The 25,938-nt window shown below is 43.0% G+C and overlaps 1 protein-coding gene across 5 annotated transcripts in view; it reads left to right on the top strand.

The window, feature by feature from the left end:
• Window positions 1-25,938, top strand: part of ARHGEF10 (Rho guanine nucleotide exchange factor 10) — a 276,596-nt gene that overhangs the window by 117,878 nt on the left and 132,780 nt on the right. For 3 of the 5 annotated variants that reach the window (XM_077290064.1, XM_077290061.1, XM_077290062.1), the window contains 5 exons: window positions 1,414-1,593; window positions 2,866-2,982; window positions 8,829-8,921; window positions 16,656-16,826; window positions 23,238-23,383. In XM_077290064.1, coding sequence (XP_077146179.1) covers window positions 1,414-1,593; window positions 2,866-2,982; window positions 8,829-8,921; window positions 16,656-16,826; window positions 23,238-23,383 — 707 coding nt within the window. The remainder of the gene's footprint in view (window positions 1-1,413; window positions 1,594-2,865; window positions 2,983-8,828; window positions 8,922-16,655; window positions 16,827-23,237; window positions 23,384-25,938) is intronic. The other 2 variants (XM_077290065.1, XM_077290063.1) reach the window with 1 other exon arrangement.

Genomic DNA, 25,938 nt, shown 5'->3' with positions numbered 1-25,938 from the left:
AAACAATGTCAGAATCGCCAAGATCCGTTGAAGCGTTCCAGAGTTATAACCTCATAATGAGACAGTGGTCAGAATTGTAAAAATTGGCCCGGTCATTAACATGCAAACCACCCTTGGGGGTAAAGGGGTTAAAAGAAGAAAAACATTATTTATGTTGTTGTGACTCAAAAGTATACTGAGACGCAAAGATTACAAGGTGCCCAATTCTATAGCTAATTATTTTTATTTATAAAAAAGCAATATTTAAAGGAAATAGAAATACAGTGTAATGCAACAGATGTGCAAGTATGGGGAAAATCCAGTTTGGTTTATGCAAATGAGTCTAGAAGTGCACTGGAGACAGGTAAATTGAGGAATACTGAGGTGGGTAAATTCACAAGATATACGTCAGCCTGCCACTTAAAGGGGTTGTCCAGCCTTAAACTACAAGTCTGTAGTCGTTCTGTGACTGCAGACTTGTGAATCCTCACATTGCCTGTACTGCACACTGTGAGGATTCTTCGGGGCTGGCGTCAGGAACGGCTTTTGACCACAGGTATGCAATATACATACTCCCGGCCATATTCCGACTTGTCTGTTTCAAGCCTCTCTTAGTACACGTGCATTGATCAAGGCTGTACCCATCTAGTAGGATTGTGGCCTGGAGGATACATATCAGTGGTCAGATGATCTCTGCTCCCAGCATTGGAGAATACTCACACCTTGCAATGCTTGTCATGTGAGGACTCACAAGTCTGCAATCTGTGGCTGCAGACTTGTAGTTTAAGACCAGACAACCCATTTAATGTACTTTTAGGGTCATTTCCCCAAAAATTCAAGCCAAATTTTCTCTGCACAAGAACATCACCTGGGAACTCTAAAGGTATCTACAAACTCCTATTTCTATGGTCTACATGGCCATGTATCCTGTTTAGTAACACTAAACTGCCTGACACTCCCTTTATAATTACTCACATGATTACTTCATAATGATGTATAATCAATGGGCTCACTGAAGGCGCCTGTAACCACCGATAGTGAAATCTCCAGGATGTGCTGGAATGAAGGACTGGAAACAGGTGCAAGGACATGTGTCTCCTTTTCCTGGAATGCTGGGAGTCTCGGAGCTTCGCGTTTTGCTAACAGATGTTCTGTAAAGGTATTCTTTGCCAAGGCCATTTCTGTACAGATGTCACCTTTATTTACTGTATCCATGTAGAATACCATTTGATGAAGCTGCTGTTGCTTGTAACATTTTTATTATCAGGAAACCATCAGGGAGCTTGTACTGTGCTAATTAGAAATACACAGAGGAACATGGTAATTTTCTGCAATAAAAAAGAAGCATGAGCTAATAGAAAAAAGAAAGGAAACAGTTTGTTCCTCTGCTCTTCTATGTATCTCCTATTGCCGCTGACCTGCCACTTATTTCAGAACTACGAGAAGCCGCTGTGCGACATGGAGCCAAAGCTAATAAGTGACAGGAAGCTGAAAATAGTGTTCTACCGGGTAAAAGAAATCCTCCAGTGCCACTCGCTGTTCCAGATCGCCCTTGCCAGCCGGGTATCGGAGTGGGACACGGCAGAAATGATCGGAGACGTCTTTGTAGCATCAGTAAGTGCAATAACAAAATATTATAAATATGTCATCGACAATGATGAAGAAGCGAGTGGTGTTATCTAGTTACATGCTTAGGCCCCGATTCATGAAATAAATTATTCCAGAATTCCAGTGTTCATTGCTTTGACACGTTGCAAAGTTTTTGCACAACTTCGAGTTGTGTTCTTGTTATCACGCCAGTTTCTCCCAGGTCCACCAAATGGGCGCCGCTGAGGTGAAGCGAGGACACCGTGGGGGCCACAGATCTGCTCCTGTGATATAAGGTGAAGCACCACTCCTTACACCAAAAATCTTTCTCCAGTCAGGGACTGGAGTAAGATTTGTGGCGAGGTGCACACCACTCATCAGACACTCCCGATTCATGAAGAGGCATGCACCCGTTCATAAATCCGAAGCATCTGACTCCACCACGTCTACTTATCAATACCAGCAAGAAAATCACTGGTCTTATGAATGAGGGCCTTTGTGGTTTTATGTTTTATTTCTTTTTAATTATTATTTGATGGCGATCCCTGTAGTTAGAGAAAACATAGACATTAAAGGGATTCCCTGTTTCTTTCACATCTGGAGGCAAGGGGCATTTATGATGTTGCATTAGAATAGGACATATGCATGATATTGGCCATTCATGCACACTGCCTGACCCAACATCATAGGTGCTGCTCACCTTTTCACAATCAATTTTCCATCGAGTGACTTCATACAGTGATTTTCACAAACAATTTTCCATAGAGTGACTTCATGCAGTGATTTAATAACTACTTTTATTCAGTGATTTGCTAGTACAGTCATACATGAATTAAAGGGAATATGTTAACAGGGTTGTGCTATGTAATCTGAGAACAACATGAAGTAGGGGCTGAGACACATTTAATCGATGTGTCACTTATTAGGCTGTGTGCTGTACTTTCAATACAATCAGTATTTTATCAGCAGGAGATTATCACTTCCAGACTAGCTGCCTAAAAACACAATACAGACTAGCTGCCTAAAAACACAATACAATTCCTACTAGTAAAAATTCAAGGATTTAATTTTTACTAGTAGGAATTGTACTGTGTTTTAATGATACCTGAAGGAGGAGTTATACTGTATCCAAAACGCTTTGTATCTTTTATCAATTAATAAAGAAGAAAAAGATCAAAATACCATATTTGGATGTGCATCCTGGGAAGCGCTGCCATTCATCGGCTGGATGTGTTCATTTTGATTTAAGTCGTGACTTATGGCACGCACCTTTATCACTTCTTACCTTTGTTTTTGCAGTTTTCAAAATCTATGGTACTCGATGCTTATAGTGAATATGTCAATAACTTCAGTACTGCAGTCGGGGTCCTCCGGAAAACATGTGCCACCAAACCAGCATTTTTGGAATTCTTAAAAGTAAGTCCATTCTTTTGTTTCTTTGTTTTTACCTTTTACTTCCATTATTTCTGTCTTATTTGATGGTTAGTATAGACTGTAAACCTATGCTTTCTTCTATGTATGTTCTTAAAGGGTTTCTCCTTTAAGACAATCTCCTATCTTAAAACGTTTTCTTTACAGTGAACAGATCACTGGAAGTGCAGATGCTGCACAGTTAAAACTGCTTCAAATCTGCACGGAAAAATAAGCAACATGTGCATGATACTTTAGAAATCCCATTTGCTTTGCTGGCACAGTGCGATGCTTCATTTTCACAGAATAAATTTTGAAAAAAATGCAACATGTGCTCATTCCCTAATAAAGGAATATTATCAGAACTGTGGATAGAGTTGGAATAATGTGTGATTTCCTATTTTAAAATAAAAATACAGAAGTCAGACAACCTGTAAAATGCAAATCTCGCATGCACGTGTCCTCATTTACTTTCTTTTCTGTCGTTCCTACAGTATATCATGGAGTCTATTTTCATTATTTTTGCGAACTCTAGATCATAAAAGGTGATGTACAGTGTGTGCTATGAATCTCTAATACATGTAGCACGTGGTGTGGTGTTCAGTTGTGACATTCTTATGTAGGTATAGTATGATGCATGCACATTATGTTAGCGCAAAATACATGTCAAACATTGCTGCAAAAGATGGAGACAAGACATTATATATAAGAATTTATGGTGTAGACCAGTATTTCCCAAGCTCCAGTCCTCATGGACCCCACGGGTCATGTTTTCAGGATTTCCATAGTGTTGCATAGGTGAGACAATTCCTGATGCCTTGGTGATACTTCCACAATACTAAGGAAATCCTGAAAACATGACCCGTCGGGTCCGTGAGGACTGGAGTTTGGGAAACACTGACTCCGGCCATTGGTATACCCTTTGCATGTCACAGTATTTGCTAGTGTTTGACAATACTATTGCTGGTGGCTACTCGATCTCCTCTCTTTCTCCCCATCCACATTAAAAACGCATACACGAGCCAAGCGTACGTGTGTATGGGAAAGTTGGTCATTTAAGTCTATAGGGGAAAATCTGCAAAAAAAACTCGGCATACTTGCAAAAGAAATTGACATGTTGTCAATTTGAGGTACAAAAAACACCATAAGATGAAAAACCTCCACTAACTTCTAGAAAAAAACAAACAAACAGTACACAGGTAAAGGTGCTTACCTGTCGCGGCCCCAAACAAATGCACTATCAAGGTGCAGCGGACCCAAGATAAAATGGCAACTACACAGGTGCAATAATACCGATGAGGCAGCCAGCCTACAATCAGGGATTGGCCGCTTGGCACACCAGTGCAGACAAATAAACTGTATGTGGCATGTTCACACAGAAATGCAGAGCATCTGACTCAAAGCCTATTAGTGACGCCATATGGTGGGCTTAATCGGTGCTGATAATGCATCCTGTGTGAACAGCGGCCACAGTATACAGAGCCAAACAGGGGTCCAACTGCACCCCAAAATATATAAAGTGCGCAAAAACATAATAATGTATGCAAGGTATTGGTTTATATTATGGCCACAATACTTAAGCCGGCATCCCGCGTCAAGGGTCCTTGTATCTTGCCGGTCCTACTCTAAACAAAAAACACCATAAGAGGAAAAACCTCCACTAACTTCTAGAAAAAAAAAAAACCTGCTTACCTGTCGCGGCCTCCAAACAAATGCACTATCAAGGTGCAGCGAACCCAAGTTAAAATGGCAACTACAATTTGAGATACACACCGCAGGTTAGTTTATGCTGCCTTGAAAAGCACAGCGGGCATGAGATTTCTAGAACTTTGCTGCAACTATAAGATGCTGCATTTTTGATGCAGCAAAATAGCATCAAAAATGTACCAAAAGCTCATGTTGGGAACCAGCCTTAGACTGAAACCTCTATGTAAGTTCTCAACATAAAGCACGGGATAAATGTGATCCTAGCCTTTTCATGAAAACAATCAAAAAATGTTATGTACCCCAAAATGTTACCAATAAAATCTTCAACTCAACCCACAAAAATAAGTCGTGTTCAGGTCCATCATCTGTCAACGCATATATAGGGGGGTTTACACATCACTGGTAGCACAAATGCTTTAGAAAAGCAACATGGCTTGTCAAAAAAACAAGCAAACCAACAAAAAAAAAAACAGTCCAGCAGAATCTGTGCTCCCAAATCCACACGCCCCCCTTCCCTCCCTGCTGAGCCCCACGTTGTGCCCCTAACCTGCAGTTAGCATCCACATGTATGACATTTCTGTACCAAGAAAGCCCCACTTAACAATTCGTATTGTGCATGTCTGCAGAAGCACAAACGGGGCACAACATTTGGGCACTAATCTGTCCCAATTTATTGTAGCCCAAATTTCTCTCCAAAATCAAATGGTATTTCTTGTTTTCTGAGGCCTGCCACATGTCAAGAGTAGTTTTTTGACCACAAATGTGGTCTGTTTTGGTGAAATTGCTTGTTACACCTTTTTAAAGTGAAAAATGTAGGGCTAAAGCAATATTTTAGTGAGATAAATGTAATCTTTAATTTTTGATTCCACTTTGTGATAAATGTTGTGAAGCACCTGCAGGGTTAGCACACCTTCCTTCTGACAGCAGTTTGGAATTGAGGGGTACAGTTTTTAAAGTGGTTTATCTTTTGTGGATTTTCCAATTGATAGTCTTCTCAAAGTAACTTCAAACTTGAATAAGTCCATACAGTTCCTTTTAAAAACTGTAAATTGTCCTTCTAGAATCCTAAGAAAATAAATGGGCAGTGTAAAAATAGGTCCAATGTAAATTATACGTATGGGAAATATTGGCTATTTTGTGTGGTGTGGGCATAAACCAGCAATGTTGGAACATTTTGAATTTAAAAAAAGTTCACAAAATTTCCAATAATTTCATAAATAAACACAAATTTTATTAACCTAAATTTACCACTAACATAAAGTACAATATGTCACAAGGAAACGGTCTCAGAATCACCGGGATATTTAGAAGCATTGCAGTTATGACCACATAAAGTGACACTGGTCAGAAATGAAAAATGGTTCTTGATAGTTCATGTCAAAAGGGGCTTTAAGGGGTTAAACAGTAAAATGTTTGCTGCATAGACAGATGTCTATGAAGTGTCAAACAGGAGTGCTCGAAGGGAGTTTTGCTGTTAGTGGGCAGACATTCAGCTGGATACGCACTGTTACATGATGTATTATTTTCTTAGGAATCTCTCAGAACCATTCTCCCACCCACATTGTTTATATAGTCATGTTGCTCTCTTAAAGATAATGCCATACATATGTTTACTGATCAGTCTGTTGTTCCTTGCCTGAAATATCGCTTTTTTCATTCATATGCAAATGAGGGCTTATGTACTCTTGGAGCGTCGGAGCACTTCCCAAGCCTCTACCTCCCTGGCTCTGTTCCCCATTGTAACAACTCTGCTGGCATCATGGCATGGCCTCGCATCTCTCACACTTTCTTACCCACTGCTCCAGGTCATGATGTGGTTTCTGTTTCATGCCAGCTCCATGTTCTGTGTCCCTGCTCTCTGCATGCTTCATGGCTGTGTGTATAGGGGGGCGGCGCCTGAACTCTCTGGTTCTTATAGGAATCAGTTGCATCTGTCTAATCTGTTCCTGACCAATTGCCAGGAGGCCTCCAGTATTTAGTGCAGCTCCACCCAGTGTTCTGGGCCTGTGCAATGTGTTAGCTCAGTTTGTGTTTAGCGTCTGAGTTTGCCAGGCCTTGCTCTGAGTTACTCCCTCTCTGGAGGCTTTTCTCTGTGCTATTGCCTTGATCTTCTTGTCCCTCCAGGAGGCAGAATATCCTGGTCCCTGTGTCTTTGTCTTTGTTTCTTGTCTTGTTCCATATCCTTGTCTGAACTTAGTCTTATCTCGGTCTCCTTGTCTGTGGCTTCCTTCCCTGCTGTGTCTTTCCTCGTGTTCTCAGTCTGCTTACACTCCACACTCTTGCGGCTCTGCCTGCTCTGTACCCTTGTGGCTTTACCTCTGCTCCGCACTCCTGCGGTTCTGCTCCTTTCTACTCTGCTTATCTTCTGCTGCTGCAGTTATCCCTTGCTGCAGCTCCTCTCCACATTCCTTGTAGCTCCGCTCTGCTTTGCTGCAGAAACCTCTCGCTGCAGCTCCTCTCCGTATTCCTTGCGGTTCTGCTCTGCTTAGCTTCTGTTGCTACACTATCTCTTGCTGCTCTACCATTCCTATCCGCAGCCTTGCGGTTCTCTTCCTGTGTGAACAGGTCCCAACCTGTTCCTTCATTCTCCTTTCCTTCTGGCTTGTTTCCGTACCTACATCTCTTGTGTGAACAAGTCTGTTATGATCCGGTGACCCTGGAGCCGCATGTGACCATCTCTGGAGTTGGTGGTACCTGTACTGACCGCAATCCTAATCCTGACACCACAACTAGAAGTAGCCGTGGGATGTACCTAACATGGCCTAGACACCTCGACACGGCCGGAGGACTAAATACCCCTAAAGATGGAAATGGGAAATACTATCTTGCCTCAGAGCAGAGCCCCCAAAGGATAGGCAGCCCCCCACAAATATTGACTGTGAGTTTAAGAGGAAATACGTACACAGGCAGAAAAGACAGAGTTTAGCAAAAGAGGCACTACTAGCTAAAATAGAAAAGGATAGGACAGAGTACTAAGCGGTCAATATTAAAACTCCACAGCAGAATCTACTATCTACTACATCTTACTAAAGACATAGGATGTATATCTGCATCTCCAAAGAATCCAGCAAGACAGAAAAATCCAAACAAGTCAAGCTGGACAAAAACACATTAGATAGCACTGCACATAAATGCACACTACATGCGTGCTACAGAAAAACAAAACCAAACACTTATCTTTAGCAGAAATGACTGCAGGGCAAGTGGAGCCAGAAAGAGATGCAATCCCTTCCAGATACAATGGACAACTGGCAGGGATTGAAGGATCCTACAAACCTAAATACCTAATAGAACTGCAATAAGCAGAAACACCTGCCCAGATTACAATCCAGAGACCACTGCACTGCCACTAGCAACCACCGGAGGGAGGCCAAGAGCAGAATTCACAACACAGGTTCCAACCTGTTCCTTCATACCTCATTCCTTTCTGCTTGTTTCCTTTCCTGCACCTCTTGTGTTAACAGGTCCCTACCTGTTCCTTCATAAACCACATCAACCAGTCCTGTGTTCTCTGCCGTGCCTTCCAATCCAGTGGTCCTGCCGTTCCTGCCGTGCCTTCCAGTCCTGTGTTTCCTGCCGTCCTAGCCAGTCCTGTGTTTCCTGCCGTCCCTGCCAGCCCTGTGTTCTCTGCCGTGTCTCTGCCAGCCCTGTGTTCTCTGCCATGTCTCTGCCAGCCCTGTGTCTCAGCCGTGCCAGCCTACTCGTCTGAGTTTCAGCCGTGCTCTTCTGCCAGTCCTGCCTGATGCCCGCACCAAACCTGGTGTTCCTGTCTCCCAAGTGGGATCAGCAGCCACAGCCAGACACCACCCTGGAGTAGCACCTGGCAGCTGCCTGCTGCAAAAGCCTGACCTCACCATCAGAGGCTCCAGTGAAAACCCAGGCAGCTGTCATAGTCACGCCCCTTTCAGGGTAGTCTGGTTTGTGGCACAGTGGGGCCACAAACCCCCCGAGCTCACACCCATCAGTCAGGGCGTGAGCGTGACACCCATCCTGCCACACCTTCCTCTGCTTGACTGAAATGTCAATGCCATTTTTTTAAGCCACTTATGTAGTATTACTTTATTCCTAAAAATAATAATGTGAGTAATATTCCACTAGTACATAAATGACTGAGTTTTATTCTTGTGTTTGATCTTGTGTTACAGCAGAGTCAAGATTGCAGTCCTGATCGCATTACTCTGTATGGTTTGATGATGAAGCCTATCCAGCGCTTCCCACAGTTTATTCTTTTGCTACAGGTCAGTCCTTCCCATATACGCCAGAATCTATCTAGTTAGTTACATGTAGTCGCGCTGCTCCAGAATAAAACTTTATAGTGCAATGTACTACAGTATTTCTACTGTGAAGTACGCATTGATAAATCTGTGCTCTAGTATTCACACTGCAGTGACATAGCGAAGGGCTTATAGTGCACATTCAGCTTTCTTTTGAGACTATAAGACGCACTTTTTTTCCTCCCAAAATGTGGAGGAAAATGGGGGGGAGGGGGTGTCTTATAGTCCAGATGTATGGGCTCTGGTTGAGGTGAGGAGGTGGGGGAGCGGTTTCGGCGGAGCATCGGGTCACAGGAGGCAGGAGCCGGCATCAGTGACTAACTCCTGTGCCCGCTGCTAAAGAGAAATGAATATGCACTGCATTCCACCCCATGGGCATGGAGGGCAATGAATATTCATTTCTTTCTGGCATCCTGGTATGATTGGCCCCATCCTGTTGCTGGTATGATTGGTCCCATCAGAAAAGATAAAAACAAAAACATTACACTTGCCTTCCTCCGCTCCCTCACAGTGTCCTGCTCCGGTGCCAGCAGCTGCCAGAATACTCACCTGGACCATTCATTACAGAGAGCGGTGAGTATCCATTCCCCTTAAGTAGTGCGCAGAGTCAGCCGGAGCTTTCCTGCTGCTGCTGCGGTGGTCACATGTGCCAATACATAAGAGAAATGAATATTCTGAATATAAGGACGGGGCCATGCATACCAGGATAGGGATAAGGGGCCATGTGTATTACAATGGGGATGAGGGGACCATATATACCAGGATAGAGGTTGCTTCAGTTTTTTTCCTAATTTTCTCCTCTAAAACGTAGGTGCATTTTATGGTCTGGTGCATCTTATGGTCCAAAAATACATTTTTTGTTTTTTTTGCTTCAACAACTTTCCATAATAGAGGCCCAATTTAGACAGGTTGATGATGGGGTCGTTCTACTACTAGGATGTTTGCTATTATATAAGGGAAAATTATTGTAAAATTCCTTTACATTACACCCATTAACAGATCAGAACAAAGTAGATTTTAATTAATACATATCGGAATAATAGTTTCCACAATTGGATGTGTTTAAAAAAAATGTTCCTGTGCTGAGATAATCTTATAAATGTGCCCCTGCTGTGTACTGTGTAATGGCCGTGTCTGATCATGCAGGAACATGGTCTGATCATACCACATCTCCTCGACAGGGGAAGTTGCAAAAGAGTATACAGACATTACAGCACTGGATCACAGCTGATTCTTTTGTGAAGGAAAACATTTTGCGGCTTGTTTTTAAGCAATGTTTTACCTCAATAGAAAGATTATTTGCGATCGGCTGCTGTAAAATCTGTATACTCTTTTTTGCTTCCTCCCCTGCCCAGGAGCTTTTGTGTGATTAGACCATGTCCATGCACAGTCAGACACAGCCATTACACAGTACACAGCAGGGACACATTTATAAGATTATCTCAGCACAGGAACATTTTTTTAAACACCAATTGTGGCTCAAGGTGCTCACCACACATCTAAATTGATTCCCTGAAGGGTCTAGTTTCCAAAATGGGGTTACTTGTGAGGGGTTTCCACTGTGAGGGTCTCTCCAAACTCATCATGGCTTTTGCTAATTATTCCAGCATATTTTAAATTCAAAAAGACAAACTGCGCTCCTTCCTTTCTGAGCTCTGCCGTGCGCCCAAACAGTGGTTTTCCTGCACATATGTGGTATTGGCATGCTCAAACGATACCATACACTTTATTGATCCCGGGGGAAATTACGGTATTACAGCAGCAATACAAACAGCAGTACATAAAATATTAGGACACAAATCTTGCACAGGTATATCAACATTACGTAACAAATAAATGTGGGTGGTTCAGGTGTATAAAAGTCACTGTTAATTGACATTAGAACACCAGCAATCAGTCATTGTTGTCTACCACCCTTAGGAAATTATTATTCATCCCCATAGCAGTAGGTACAAACGATTTCCTGAATTTCTCCTTCTTGCACCTAAGTAGGATTAGACGACTGCTGAATGTGCTGCTCTGCTTCAAGAACAGCTCGTATAGTGGGTGTGTATTATTGTTCATTATAGCCCTACACTTCATCTGAATCCTATCTTCCACGACCTCCTCAAAAGAGTCAAGATGGAGGCCAACAGCCCCTCTTGCCTTCTTGATAAGTTTGTTGAGCTTATTAGCGTCAGCTACTCGCACACTACTGCCCCAGCATATGATAGCAAAAAAATTGGCGCTTGCAACAACGGACTGGTAGAACATTTCCAGCATTTTACTGCACACATTGAATGACCTGAGCTTCCGAAGAAAGTACAGTCTGCTCATTCCCTTCTTGTAAACCTTTTCTGTATGACACCTCCAATCGACAAAAATCTGACTTATACTGAAAGTCAGCTGTATACAATGTGAAGAGGAAGGGCGACAGCACTGTACCCTGAGGGGCTCCAACACTGCTCCGTATACTGCCAGATACCACCTGCCCCATCCTTACAAACTGCGGTCTGTCCATCAGGTAGTCGTTTATCCAGTTCACCATCCCCTCATCTACTGCCATATCAGTCAACTTATTACGTAGTAAGGGCGGCTGTAAGGTATTGAAAGCACTTGAGAAGTCAAAAAACACTACAGTTCCATCATTGTCCAAGAATGAATGTACTGTATGTAGCAGAGACACTACAGCATCATCCACCCCCAATCTCTGCTGGTACGCAAACTGTAGGGGGTCAGGAAAAGCCCTACCCTCGGACACAAGTAGGCCAGTGTTATTCTCTCCAAGGACTTCATAGTACAGTTAGGTCCATATACAGTATATTTGGACAGAGACAACATTTTTCTAATTTTGGTTATAGACATTACCACAATGAATTTTAAACAAAACAATTCAGATGCAGTTTAAGTTCAGACTTTCAGCTTTCATTTGAGTGTATCCACATTAAAATTGGATGAAGGGTTTAGGAGTTTCAGCTCCTTAACATGTGCCACCATGTTTTTAAAGGGACCAAAAGTAATTGGACAGATTCAATAATTTTAACCCCTTACTGACCTCGGACGGGATAGTACGTCCGAGGTCAGCTTCCCTGCTTTGATGCAGGGCTCCGTGGTGAGCCCGCATCAAAGCCGGGACATGTCAGCTGTTTTGAACAGCTGACATGTGCCCGCAATAGGCGCGGGCAGAATCGCGATCTGCCCGCGCCTATTAACTAGTTAAATGCCGCTGTCAAACGCAGACAGCGGCATTTAACTACTGCATCCGGCCGGGCGGCCGGAAATGACGTCATCGCCGACCCCCGTCACATGATCGGAGGTCGGCGATGCTTTAGAATGGTAACCATAGAGGTCCTTGAGACCTCTATGGTTACTGATCTCCGGCAGCTGTGAGCGCCACCCTGTGGTCGGCGCTCACAGCACACCTGATTTTCTGCTACATAGCAGCGATCTGATGATCGCTGTTATGTAGCAGAGCCGATCGCGCTGTGCCTGCTTCTAGCCTCCCATGGAGGCTATTGAAGCATGGCAAAAGTTAAAAAAAAAGTTAAAAAAATGTGAAAAAAAAAAAAAATATATAAAAGTTTAAATCACCCCCCTTTCGCCCCAATCAAAATAAATCAATAAAAAAAAATCAAACCTACACATATTTGGTATCGCCACGTTCAGAATTGCCCGATCTATCAATAAAAAAAAAAGCATTAACCTGATCGCTAAATGGCGTAACGAGAAAAAAAATTGAAACGCCAGAGTTACGTTTTTTTGATCGCCGCGACATTGCATTAAAATGCAATAACGGGCGATCAAAAGAACGAATCTGCACCAAAATGGTATCATTACAAACGCCAGCTCGGCACGCAAAAAATAAGCCCTCACCTGACCCCAGATCCCGAAAAATGGAGACGCTACGAGTATCGGAAAATGCAAAACAACAGAACGGAGTATACAAGTCCCAATACGCATTTTATTTAAAAATTGTATAATTTTATTTATATTATCAAAATATATAATTCAAACTGAGTAATCAAATATAAATACAATACATATAAATAACAGGATTAGTGGAGGAGGAAACACTATAATAGTGGCGGAGCGGATGACAACACCTATCACATCATATCACAAGGACTGCTATTGTGGGAGCCATAGTATGAAAACAGTCTGTGGCAATAGCCCTAATCATCATAGCTATATTGCTCAAAAAAAAAAAAAAAAGTTGCAACAGTGCAGGTTATATCACTGGCTAAAGTGCCATAGTGCCTACAGGACTCATCACCTCATATCATATAAAGCAGCTTACCCATTAGGTCTGAGATGTCTCACCACGCTCCACACACCACACACCACCCCCTTGACGCACGTTTCGCGGTCGCTTTCTCAAAAAGGGGTTTGTTGCTAGCTCACTCTCTCACCGGTTAAAATAGGGCGCATACAGGAAGTCTCATCAAGCGCATCGGCGCACATGTGTCCAAGGTCCAGATCCATCATACCTGGCGGTCGTCAGAGCCGCACACACAGGGGGCGGAAAACCGCTCAGTGACGTCACATGGTGTGTGTGCGGCATCTAATGATAACCGCCCAGGAAGTCAGGTGCATAGACTCTAGAGCACGTGTGCGCACAGCCTGAGACCCTCCCACCGAAGTCCATGGCGGCCGCCATTTTCTAAATGATATCCAGTATGTTACAAAGTAACATGTGAGTAAATAAAAGAAAGTCTTTGACCAGAGACCATCAGAAGCACGAATCACCGCAAAGTAAGTAATACTACTAAGCCTGCTGTGAATTACATAGTTTAACTCGAGTATCGGAAAATGGCGCATTTTTTTTATTTTTATTTTTTTTGCAAAGTTTGGAATTTGTTTTCACCACTTAGGTGAAAAATAACCTAGTCATGTTAGGTGTCTATGAACTCGTAGTGACCTGGAGAATCATAATGGCAGGTCAGGTTTAGCATTTAGTGAACCTAGCAAAAAAGCCAAACAAAAAACAAGTGTGGGACTGCACTTTTTTTGCAATTTCACCGCACTTGGAGTTTTTTTCCCGTTTTCTAGTACACGTCATGGTAAAACCAATGATGTCGTTCAAAAGTACAACTCGTCCCACAAAAAATAAGTCCTCACATGGCCAAATTGACGGAAAAATAAAAAAGTTATGGCTCTGGGAAGGAGGGGAGTGAAAAACGAACACGGGAAAACGGAAAATCCCAAGGTCATAAGGGGTTTTAAATAAAATGTTCCATTTTAGTACTTGGTTGAAAACCCTTTGTTGGCAATGACTGCCTGAAGTCTTGAACTCATGGACATCACCAGACGCTGTGTTTCCTCCTTTTTGATGCTCTGCCAGGCCTTCACTGCGGTGATTTTCAGTTGCTGTTTGTTTGTGGGCCTTTCTGTCGGAAGTTTAGTCTTTAACAAGTGAAATGCATGCTCAATTGGGTTGAGATCAGGTGACTGACTTGGCCATTCAAGAATATTCCACTTCTTTGCTTTAATAAACTCCTGGGTTGCTTTGGCTTTATGTTTTGGGTCATTGTCCATCTGTAGTAAGAAACGACGACCAATCAGTTTGGCTGCATTTGGCTGGATCTGAGCACACAGTATGTCTCTGAATATCTCAGAATTCATTCGGCTGCTTCTGTCCTGTGTCACATCATCAGTAAACACTAGTGACCCAGTGCCACTGGCAGCCATGCATGCCCAAGCCATCACACTGCCTCCGCCGTGTTTTACAGATGATGTGGTATGCTTTGGATCATGAGCTGTACCAAGCCTTCGCCATACTTTTCTCTTTCCATCATTCTGGTAGAGGTTGATCTTGGTTTCATCTGTCCAAAGAATGTTCTTCCAGAACTGTGCTGGCTTTTTTAGATGTTTTTTTAGCAAAGTCCAGTCTAGCCTTTTTATTCTTGATGCTTATGAGTGGCTTGCACCGTGCAGTGAACCCTCTGTATTTACTTTCATGCAGTCTTCTCTTCATGGTAGATTTGGATATTGATACGCCTACCTCCTGCAGAGTGTTGGTCACTTGGTCGGCTGTTGTGAAGGGGTTTCTCTTCACCATGGAGATTATTCTGCGATCATTCACCACTGTTGTCTTCTGTGGGCGCCCAGGTCTTTTTGCATTGATGAGTTCACCAGTGCTTTCTTTCTTTCTCAGGATGTACCAAACTGAAGATTTTGCCACTCCTAATATTGTAGCAATTTCTCGGATGGGTTTTTCTGTTTTCGCAGCTTAAGCATGGCTTGTTTCACCTGCATGGAGAGCTCCTTTGACCACATGTTTACTTCACAGCAAAACCTCCCAAATACAAGCACCACACCTCAAATCAACTCCAGGCCTTTTATCTGCTTAATTGAGAATGACATAACAAAGGAATTGCCCACACCTGTCCATGAAATAGCCTTGTAGTCAATTGTCCAATTACTTTTGGTCCCTTTAAAAACAGGGTGGCACATGTTAAGGAGCTAAAACTCCTAAACCCTTCATCCAATTTTAATGTGGATACCCTCAAATGAAAGCTGAAAGTCTGAACTTCAACTGCATCTGAATTGTTTTGTTTAAAATTCATTGTGGTAATGTCTATAACCAAAAGTAGAAAAATGTTGTCTCTGTCCAAATATATATGGACCTAACTGTATGTGATGTTAAGGCCACTGGACGATAGTCTTGTAGGGAAGTTGGAAAAGTGGTCTTAGGAACCGGCACCAGGCAGGTGGTCTTCCACAGTTCTGGTACACCCTGTGATTGAAGGCTCCAGTTAAACGGGAGCTGGAAGACAGTACACAGTTGGTTTGCACAGTTGCTTTGTTGGTTGGTTTGCTCTGAGGACACGTGGACTGAGGCCATCGGGCCCAGCTGCTTTGCCAATAACCAGTCTACTAAACTGTTTTCTCACGTCGCTTTGGGAGACAGTGAAAGCAGGCAGCTTATCCCCCAATGTCAATGCTGCCAATCATTTCCCGGCTCCATTCCCCATTTCTGATGATGCTGTGAGAAATATTTGGGGTCCATTTTTTCCTGTTACAGTTGCGAAAATGAAATAAAAAAATTAGGGTCTAAAGTAAAATTTTTGTGAAAAAAAGTTAAATGTTAATTTTTTTTCCGCATTCTAAAAATGTACTTGTAGCACCTGAAAGGTTAATAAACTTCTTGAATGTGTTTTTGAGCACCTTGAGGAGTGCAGTTTTTAGAATGGTGTCACTTTTGGGTATTTTCTGTCATATAAACCCCCCTCAAAGTCACTTCAAATATCATGTGGTCCCTAAAAAAACATGTTTTTGTAAATTTTGTTGTAAAAATTAGAAATCGATGGTCAACTTTTCACTCTTATAACTTCCTAACAAAAAAATAGTTTAAAAAATTGTGCTGATGTAAAGTAGACATGTATGAAATGCTATTTATAATCTATTTCGTGTGACATAACCTCAGAATCAGTGGGAACCGTTGAAGTGTTCCAAAGTTATTACCTCATAAATTGTCACGTTTAAGAATTGTTAAATTTGGCGTGGTCATGAAGGTGAAGACAGGCTTGGAGGGTTAAGGTGTCAAGACCGGACAACCCCTTTTAAAATGCTGTGGCAAAATACAATCTGCTCTGTTATTGGTTGCTTTCATATAGGATATTCTATTTGCGTTCTCACTTTAAGCCAACAGCCTTTCCTGTAACCCGTAGACTTTGTATTGCTCTCCTGACATTTCATGATGTATTTATTTTTTTGCAGGATATGTTGAAAAACACAATGAAGGGTCATCCAGATCGACTTCCCCTACAGATGGCTCTTACAGAGCTGGAAACATTAGCAGACAAACTTAATGAGAGGAAGCGAGATGCAGATCAACGCTGTGAAATTAAGCAAATCGCCAAGGCAATGAATGAAAGGTACCTGAACAAGGCAAGTGTCTATGGTGACAACACGATAAATCATATACTGATGGTTCCCCGTTCCCGCCTGGTTCTCTTCACAATGCTGCCAACAGGACGTGTCATTGCAACATGTTCATATGGTAGTGACGGCAGTGGTGACACGTTGCTACAAAATGTCCAGTGCAAAGCTAAAAAGAAAACCATTATGGATCCTCTCCACCCTGTGGGAAAAGTTCTTGGTAGATGCTCAATAGGATAATAATCTTGAAAAAGATAAGCCTCTGGTAGCAAAATTTTACGAAAAAATAGTGATCAATATTGATGACAGCAAATCAAAGTTTAGAGTTTGTTTTCTTAACTGGACTGGTAAAATGCTCCATGATGTGTTGGCTGTGGATAGCAGTGCTGCATGTGTCTGATATTTAGCTGTATATTAGTGGGGTCTCCAGCACATTACACAGAACAGCTTCTCCATAGCATGCGCACTGTGTGATCTGTAGCTGATACTTTGCCAGCCTCTGACAGCGACTGTAGTGGGTGCAGAGTAGTGTTACCATGGAAAAGCATTTTCCCTTTCATGCATCCGAGATCTGTCACTTCTGAAGCCCATAAAATGAAATCGTAATCTAGTATCTAAAGTCCGTTGCGGTGTTTCCATGAGTTGATATATAGATTTGCTGCTGTAGTGCCTTGTCCATAGCTGCAGATGCCCACATTTGTGTGTTCACCTGACATATCTTGAGTATCTGGAGATTTATGGAGCAAGATGTTAAAGAAACAGGACAGGCTTTTTTCTTATCTGCTGGCGATCCTTTACTTATAGATGTTAAGAAAAAAAAATTACATTTTTGTTTTACTGGATAAGGTTGCCATTGGTAGCAGGACAGATTGTCAATCTCGTGGACAACCACTTTTAATTATACAGTCTCTTATTAATAAACCAAGGTTGCGGCATAAAAGAAAAGAAAACTGTAATTAAATTCCAAACTTTAATCACTCTTCTAATCATAGCAATGTGTTTTCAATGGTCACCTGAAACAAACCAAAAAAAAATGTATTGTGAGCTCTGAAGTCAATGAGTGGCCACAGATTGGCTGCAGCCTTTGTTATTTCATTAGAGTAGGACAATAGTGTTTCTTCTGCTTAGTCCGGGGTCACACTTGCGAGAAACTCGCACGAGTCTCGCATCTCAATACCCAGCACTGCCGCCGGCACTGGGACCAGAGTGTGCGGCTGCATGTATTTCTATGCAGCTGAACTCTCCGGTCCGAGTGCCAGGTACTGAGATGCAAGAGTTGTGCGAGTTTCTCGCAAGTGTGACCCTGGACTTCTGCAGACTAGCAAAGCCACTGATTGGTTGCAGCGGTAACGTGACATTGTTTAGTCAGGTATTTTTATTTTTTGCAGCACCCTTGAGCTGTTAATTCAATTTAATAAATCTGAAGTGTGGTCACCTCTGTGTGAATAAAGAATTACAAGAGAAAAACTGAAAAATCTGAATGTCAGTGAGGAATAGTCATTGATTTTTTTTTTTTTTGGTCATGTAGATGGATCGCCCCCAGGGGGTTCAGGGGATGTCACGGTGGCCTGGCCCGGTCCATGGCCCTTTGAGGGGTGTCCAATTAAAGGTGTAGTTTGTTTAATGTTCGTGATGCCACCCGTGGTATTCGGTCAGGGTGACCGACGCTGCTTAGGGGTCCGCTGGGGTGATATCTTGGCAGCTAGATGGTATACCTTCCCACAGGTGAAGTGTGTCCCCAGGGCTTCCCAGAAGGGTAGATGGTAATGGTGGACGATGGAAGGTGCAGGGAATAACGAGGACACAAGGTTGCAGTCTCTTTACCTTTTACTGAAGACTTCAGCATCCACAGTCCAGGGTACAGACCACAGGGTAGGTAGAGTCCGGCTGGTCTGAAGGCACATCCAGAGTCCCCTTATCCAGGTGGAAATCGGTAGCTTTCCTACTAGCGCCTGTGTGTTGTAGTACCTCCCTGCTGAGCAACTCGGTAAGGTCCTCACAACTTTCGTGGATGTCCTAGATGTCTTCCTCTCTGTCCCCCAGATGGTGTGGATAGGACAAACCCGTATGACTGATGGCCTGAGGCTTGTTTATAGGGACCCTAGAGACGCCCCGGCCCCCACAATTTGCCACTGTCTTCTTAGGTATTAAGGTCGGGCAGCCAACTTGGAATTGACTGTCCTGCCGGTCTCTGGAGCAAGGCTTGGAGACAATTACTCCCTCGGTGTTCCGGCCACTGGCTACGCGCCTCAGAAGGAGGCAGCCTTTACAGGGCAGAACTCCTCCCGGTGTTTTCTCCTTGTGCTATGACTTTGTTTCTCACTCTCTACAACACAGTTCTCTTCGTGTCCTTTCTTAGGATGCTGCCGCACGTGGGGCAGGCGCAGCTCCGTAGCTTTCTATCTCGCTAGGCCTCTGTCAGGATCCCACCCCTGACAGGGACCCTCTGTCTGCAGCTCCGATGTTCCTCCTTTTCCCCCTGTCTACCTGACAGGTACTCTCTGGGTCAAACCCAGGCAGCGTCTGACTAACTTTCTATCCAAACCACCAGTTTTACCCTTCTGTGAGGAGTGCCCTACTAGATAGGAGCGTGGCTTTCCCTGGTGGATTGGAGTGGGAAGTGTGGTGTTTGGTTTCTGATACCTGGAAAGATGAACTCCTTTATTACCTCAGATGTAATATCACTCCTCCTGGTGGAAGAATGACGTTACTGCAGCAACCAGGACTCTGGGGCGCTTAGCTTACATAAGATATGGCAATCGTTCCTCAAAATGTCAGCAGATTTTAGCTCCAAATAAAAATAAGTCTAGTTACAGTGTAAGAGGTTGGGGTGGTAACATGAAGTTGGGATTCAGACAGATGGAACAAAGTCTGACTTTTGTCACAGTTAACGGACCTGTCACCAAGTGGAAAGTGGCTGATTTTTGCTTTTTATTCGTATTGCTCCCCTGGGTATTCCGGTTTTATTTATTTTTATTTTTTTTTAATCTGTTGTATGTTTCCAGAGATATGGGCGTTTTTATTTAGTGCCACTTTTTATAGCCTTTAGCAAAGAATGATCTGCCAGTCTGCAGCCTCAACTAGGGAGCACAACAGTATTTGCTGCAGACAGTTTTATTAATAGATGTACTGTATTTTTCGGACTACAAGATGCATTTTTTTCCCCAAAAAATTTTGTGGGAAAATGGGGGTGCATCTTATAGTCGGAATATACTTACAAATATTGTTGCGGCAGCAGGAGTCGGGCGACTCTGCAGCAGTCCCGGTTCAAGGATCACACTCCCTTTCCAGGCTGGTGTGGCAGGTTAGGCGGTGGTGCATTTTGTGAAAGCCCAGAGGCCCCTGCACATCCATTGTTGCGATGTGGTGGCCTCTGAGAAAATGTTTGCGGGGGGGGGGGGGGAGGTGTTGCATGCTCAGATTGGGATCTCGTCCCTAGATCTCAGGAGACGAGATCTCATTGCCGAGATCTCAATCTGAGCATGTGGCGGCCACCCCATCGTAACAATGGAGATGTGCGGCAGCCTCCGGCCTTTCATAAAATGCCAGTGAAGCCCCCCGCACCACAGAGCACCACCACCACACCTGCTGAACCAGTCGCACCAGCCTGGAATGGGATTTCCCGGAGGCCACCGCACCTGCCGCACCAGCCTGGAACCACCCAACACCCCCTGTGACCACGCTCCACCATCGCTGACGATTTTTTTCCCTGGAAAGCTGAATTCGGACTGTAAGACAGACCCCCATTTGAAACATTAATTTTTTACCTACCTCCCTTCTGAATATTTGGGGTGCGTCTTATGGTCCGGTGCATCTTAAAGTCTGAAAAATACGGTAATTCTGTATAAATCCATCTTCAGTGAGACTTCTGTAGTAACGGTTGTAATTTGCAATTTTTATCAATAATTGAAAAGTTCTTTATTATGAATTTATTTTCACCATATTTCTCTGTCTCCCAATGTGACCCATCTTTTTTATTATTATTATTATACATTTTTTATAGCACCATTTAATCCATGGCACTTTTCATGTGAATACGGGGCAAATATAGACAAATACATTAGACATGAGCAAAAACAAGGCACACAGGTACATAAGGAGGGAGAACCCTGCCCGCGAGGGCTCAGTCTGCAGGGGATGGGTGAGGATACGCTAGGAGAGGGTAGAGCTGGTTGGGCGGCGGTTCAGTAGGTTGAGGATCACTGCAGGCTGTAGGCTTGTCAGAAGAGGTGAGTCTTCAGGTTCTTTAGATGCAATGCATTTGTCTAGAGCTTTTTAAAAAGTCACAGTTCTTAAATCTGGCTTCCACCTCTTTTTTTTTTAGCTAACAAAGGCCACTTTCCCACCTGTTTTTTTAAAAAGTAACAATCTTTATTGAATTAATATAATACAAAATGTTAAAGGTAGGGCCAGTGTATTATGGTGGAGAGTCAGTAGTAGGAGGCCACCAAAGAATGGCAAGGTACAAATAATTACAGAAACAGCTAAATACTACTTGTTATTAGCCATTGAAAAATGGTAGTCCATCTATTAAAAGTCTATACTGGCTATAGTGCTATATTAAAGTGCCATATGCAAAGAAGCAGCACCATCGCTTGGCTCAGGTACATTGCTTAGATCTCTTTATTAGATGTCTTTTTAGGGGCAGACTATGCCATCTAATTTATGCCTATATTCTTGCCTTACTATATTTGTCTTTGCATATAGCCCTTTAGTACAGAACTACAGCCAGTATATTTTCAATAGATGAACTACCGTGGTTGAATGCCTAGTAACAAGCTGTATTTAGTTATGTTTCTGTAATTATTTGCACCTTGCCATTCTTTGGGGCCTACTACTACTGGCTTTCCACCATAATTCACCAGCCCTGCCTTTAACATTTTGTTTTACCGTATATACTCGAGTATTACCAGAGATTTTCGGCCCATTTTTTTTGGCTGAAAGTGACCCTCTAAGCTTATTCTCGAATCGTTGTCCCAGGGGGTCGGGGGAGGGGGAGCGGCAGCTGTCCATCATACTTACCTGCTCCCGGCGCGTCTCTGCACGTCCCTGCTTCTCCGGCGCCCGCAGCTTCTTCCTGTGTTAAGCGGTCATGTGGTACCACTCATTAAAGTAATGAATATGGACGCATATTCATTACTGTAATGAGCGGTACGATGTGACCGCTGAACAAAGGAAGAAATTGCGGGCGCCGGAGGTCATCTGTCAGTGAGAAGCTGCCAGGGACCGCGCCGGAAGCAGGTGAGTATGACGGGGGAGGTGAGCATTGCGCGATATTCACCTCTCCCCGTTCCACCGACGCGCGTCGCTCTGTCTTACGCGTCCTGTGACGTTCAGGTCAGAGGGCGCGATGACGTGCTTAGTGTGCGCGCCGCCCTCTGCCTGAACACTCACTGCAGAGAGACAGAAGATGGAGCGTCGTGCAGCGGTGGAACGGGGACAGGTGAATATCGCAAGTGCCGGTGTCCCCACCTGCTCAGGACAAGAGGTGAGTGTCATTTTTTTTTTTTTATCGCAGCATATGGGTCAAATGTTTCTATGGAGTATCTTATGGGGCCATAATCAACCTTTGCAGCATTGTATGGGGCGTATTTTCTATGGAGCATCTTATGGGGCCATAATCAACCTTTATGCAGGATTGTATGGGGCAAATGTTTCTATGGAGCATCTTATAGGTCCATAATCAACCTTTGTGCAGCATTATATGGGGCATATTTTATTATGGAGCATCTTATGGGGCCCATCATGAACTTTATGGAGCTTTATATGGAGCGTATTTTGTATGGAGCATCTTATGGGCCCATCATGAACTGTATGGAGCATTATATGGGGCTCCTGATTCAATATGAATATTCAAAAACACTTATCCTACTGATGTCTCAATTAATTTTATATTTATTGGTATCTATTTTTATTTTTGAAATTTACCAGTAGCTGCTGCGTTTTCCACCCTAGGCTTATACTCAAGTCATTAAATTTTCCCATTTTTTTCTGGCAAAATTAGGGGTCTCTGCTTATACTCAGGTCGGCTTATACTCGAGTATACACGGTATATTAATTCAATAAAGATTGTTGCTTTTTACCTAGTTCTGTGTGCGCTTTTCTCTTATATGTTCTCTCCAATATAGTCCTAGTGTAAAGTACACCTCATTTACTTAATATTTTCCTTCATAGTATATGTTATTTATTTGGTACCATTCCAGGGACTAACTTCTGATGTATCGTTTTATGGGTTTTTTTTTAAAGCCGCAAAAGTGTTGCAAAATCGTAGTACGTCAGTTTTTTGCACAAAATCATTCTGCAATGAAATTTGTGACTTGTTGACAGAAGAAAATGATCTAAATGATCTATAAAGGCTTGATGTATTTTCTCTATTGTGTAAAAAGATTGTAACTTTGTCCATTTTCCCTTAAAATGTAGCTTCTTAGTAATGGAAGCAGATATCTCATCCGGTCAGATGACATGGTAGAAACGGTGTACAATGAAAAGGGTGAGATACTGAAAACTAAGCAGAGACGTCTCTTCATGCTGAATGACGTACTGATGTGTGCCACTGCCAATTCAAGGTGGGTCCTATGGTTGATATATTATTTCTAAAAGTAGTTACAGAAACAAGTGACGGAAGACAACGGTCCCACTCCCATCTGTTTTGTGTGTAATGTACAGGCTGTCGTAACCAATATATGAGCAGTCGGATCATGTTTCCAGCACTTCTTCTCTGGCCGGCCATACTGCACGCTACTAGTGGCCAGCAGATGGCAGCAGATTACACTTGTACAATCCACCTTGGCGAGTCCCTATTTTACCAGCTCAAGATCAGTTTTATGTATCAAATGATGAGAAGATTAATCTGTTTCATATGCAATCATCCAGCATACATGAGGACTACAGTCGTGTGAAAGTGTCTCTCCCCTTCCTGATTTCCTATTTTGCATACTTGTCACACTTAAATGTTTCAGATCACCAAACAAATTTTAAATATTAGACAAAGATAACGCAAGTAATCACAAAATGCATTTTTAAATGAAGGTCTTTTATTAAAGGAAAAAGAAATCTAAACCTACAGGTCCCTTTGTGAAAAAGTGATTGCCCCTAAACCTAATAACTGGTTGGGCCACCCTTAGGAGCAACAACTGCAATCAAGCGTTTGCGATAACTGGCAATGAGTCTTCTACAACACTCTGGATGATTTTTGGCCCACTCATCCTTGCAAAATTGTTGCAATTCAGCCACAATGGAGAGTTTCCGATCAGGAACCGCCTTTTCAAAGTCATGCCACAGCATCTCAATCGGATTAAGGTCAGGTATTTGGCTAGGCCACTCCAAAGACTTATTTTGTTTTTTGTAAGCCATTCAGAGGTGGACATTCTGGTGTGTTTTGGATCACTGTCCTGCTGCATAACCCAAGTGTACTTCAGCTTGAGGTCACGAACAAATTCTCCTTCAGGGTTGTTTGGTAGACAGTAGAATTTACGGTTTCATTTACCACAGCAAGTCTTCCAGGTCCTGAAGCAGCAAAACAGCCCCAGAACATCACACTGCCATAGCCATATTTTACTATTGGTATGATGTTTCTTTTTTTAAATGCTGGGTTACTTCTACGCCAGATGTAATAGGAGATGCACTTTCCAAAAATTTCAACTTTTGTCTGGTCAGTCCACAGAGTATTCTCCCAAAAGTCTTGGGGGTCACCAAGATGTTTTCTGGAAAAATTGAGATGAGCTTTGTGTTCATATTGCTCAACAGTGGTTTTAGTCCTGGAACTCTGCCATGCAGGCCATTTTTGCCCAGTCTTTCTTATGGTGGAGTCACAAACACTGACCTAAACTTAGGTAACTGAAGCTTTAAGTTCTTTGGATGTTGTTGTTGGTTCTTTTCTGACCTATTGAATGAGTCGCCGCTGTACTTTTGGGGTGATTTTGATCGGCCGGCCACTCCTGGGAAAGTTCACCCGTGTTCCATGTTTTCGCTCTTTGTGGATAATGGCTCTCACTCAGGGCCGTATTTAGAGTTTCTGCTGCCTCCCCCTTTGGTGAGTATGACACTATCGGCAGTGACTTTGGCAAGAATCTGCATGTGCCGCGTAACGGATCACTTACGGCAACACTGCGTTCGACCTCATTCATTCCCTGTGGGATTTGCGGCACTTGCTATGATCTGGCAAATGCGGAACCATACCTCCCAACTTTTGAAGAAGGAAAGGAGGTAAAAATTTTGCGGCACGGCAAATTTTAGGCCACGCCTCTGACCACACCCATTTCACAACTAGTCACACCCATATCCACGTCCCAACCACAGCCATGTAGCACTGCTGATCACACTGTTTTATATATAATAATTATAAAAAAAAAAAATATGGCCACAGTGCTCCATACTGTATAATGGCCACACATGATGCTCAATACCGTATAATGGCCACACATGATGATCCATAGTGTATAATGGCCACACAGTGCTCCATACTGTATAATGGCCACACATAGTGCTCCATACTGTACAATGGCCACACATAGTGCTCCATACTGTATAACGGCCACACACAGTTCTCCACACAGTGCGGTCGGTCGGGAGGTGACCCAGCCCAGGACTTTTTAATAATAAAAAAAAAAAACACCTTGCTCAGGTGCCGCCCCCTGCATTGTCCCCGCCCTAGGCACGTGCCCTCAAGTGCCTAGTGGCAAATACGGCCCTGCTCTCACTGTATTTCATTGGAGTCCCAAAGCTCTAGAAAAGGCTTTGTACCTTTTTTTTCAATTGCTTTGTTTCAAAATTTATTTGGATCGCTGCATTATGACTAGATTTTGAGGAACTTTTGGTCTGTTTCACTTTGTCAGGCCGGTCCTATTTAAGTGATTTCTTGATTGAGAACAGGTGTGGCAGTAATTAGGCCTGTGTGTGGCTAGGGAATTTGTACTCCGCTTCCCAAAGATGTGATAACCCACAGTTAATTTATGTTTTAAGGGGGTGGGAGAGTGGGAATCACTTTTTCACACAGGGCCCTATTGGTTGGGATTTATTTTTCCCTTAATACTTAATAATAAAGACCTTCATTCATAAACTGCATTTTGTGTTTTCTTGTGTTATATTTGTCTAATATTTAAATTTGTTTGCTAATCTGAAA

The sequence above is a fragment of the Ranitomeya variabilis genome, chromosome 2, assembly GCF_051348905.1.
Source record: "Ranitomeya variabilis isolate aRanVar5 chromosome 2, aRanVar5.hap1, whole genome shotgun sequence".
NCBI classification, from domain to species: Eukaryota; Metazoa; Chordata; class Amphibia; order Anura; family Dendrobatidae; genus Ranitomeya; species Ranitomeya variabilis.
Note: the sequence above shows the minus strand (reverse complement) of the source record. Positions and strands in the feature narration are given on the sequence as shown.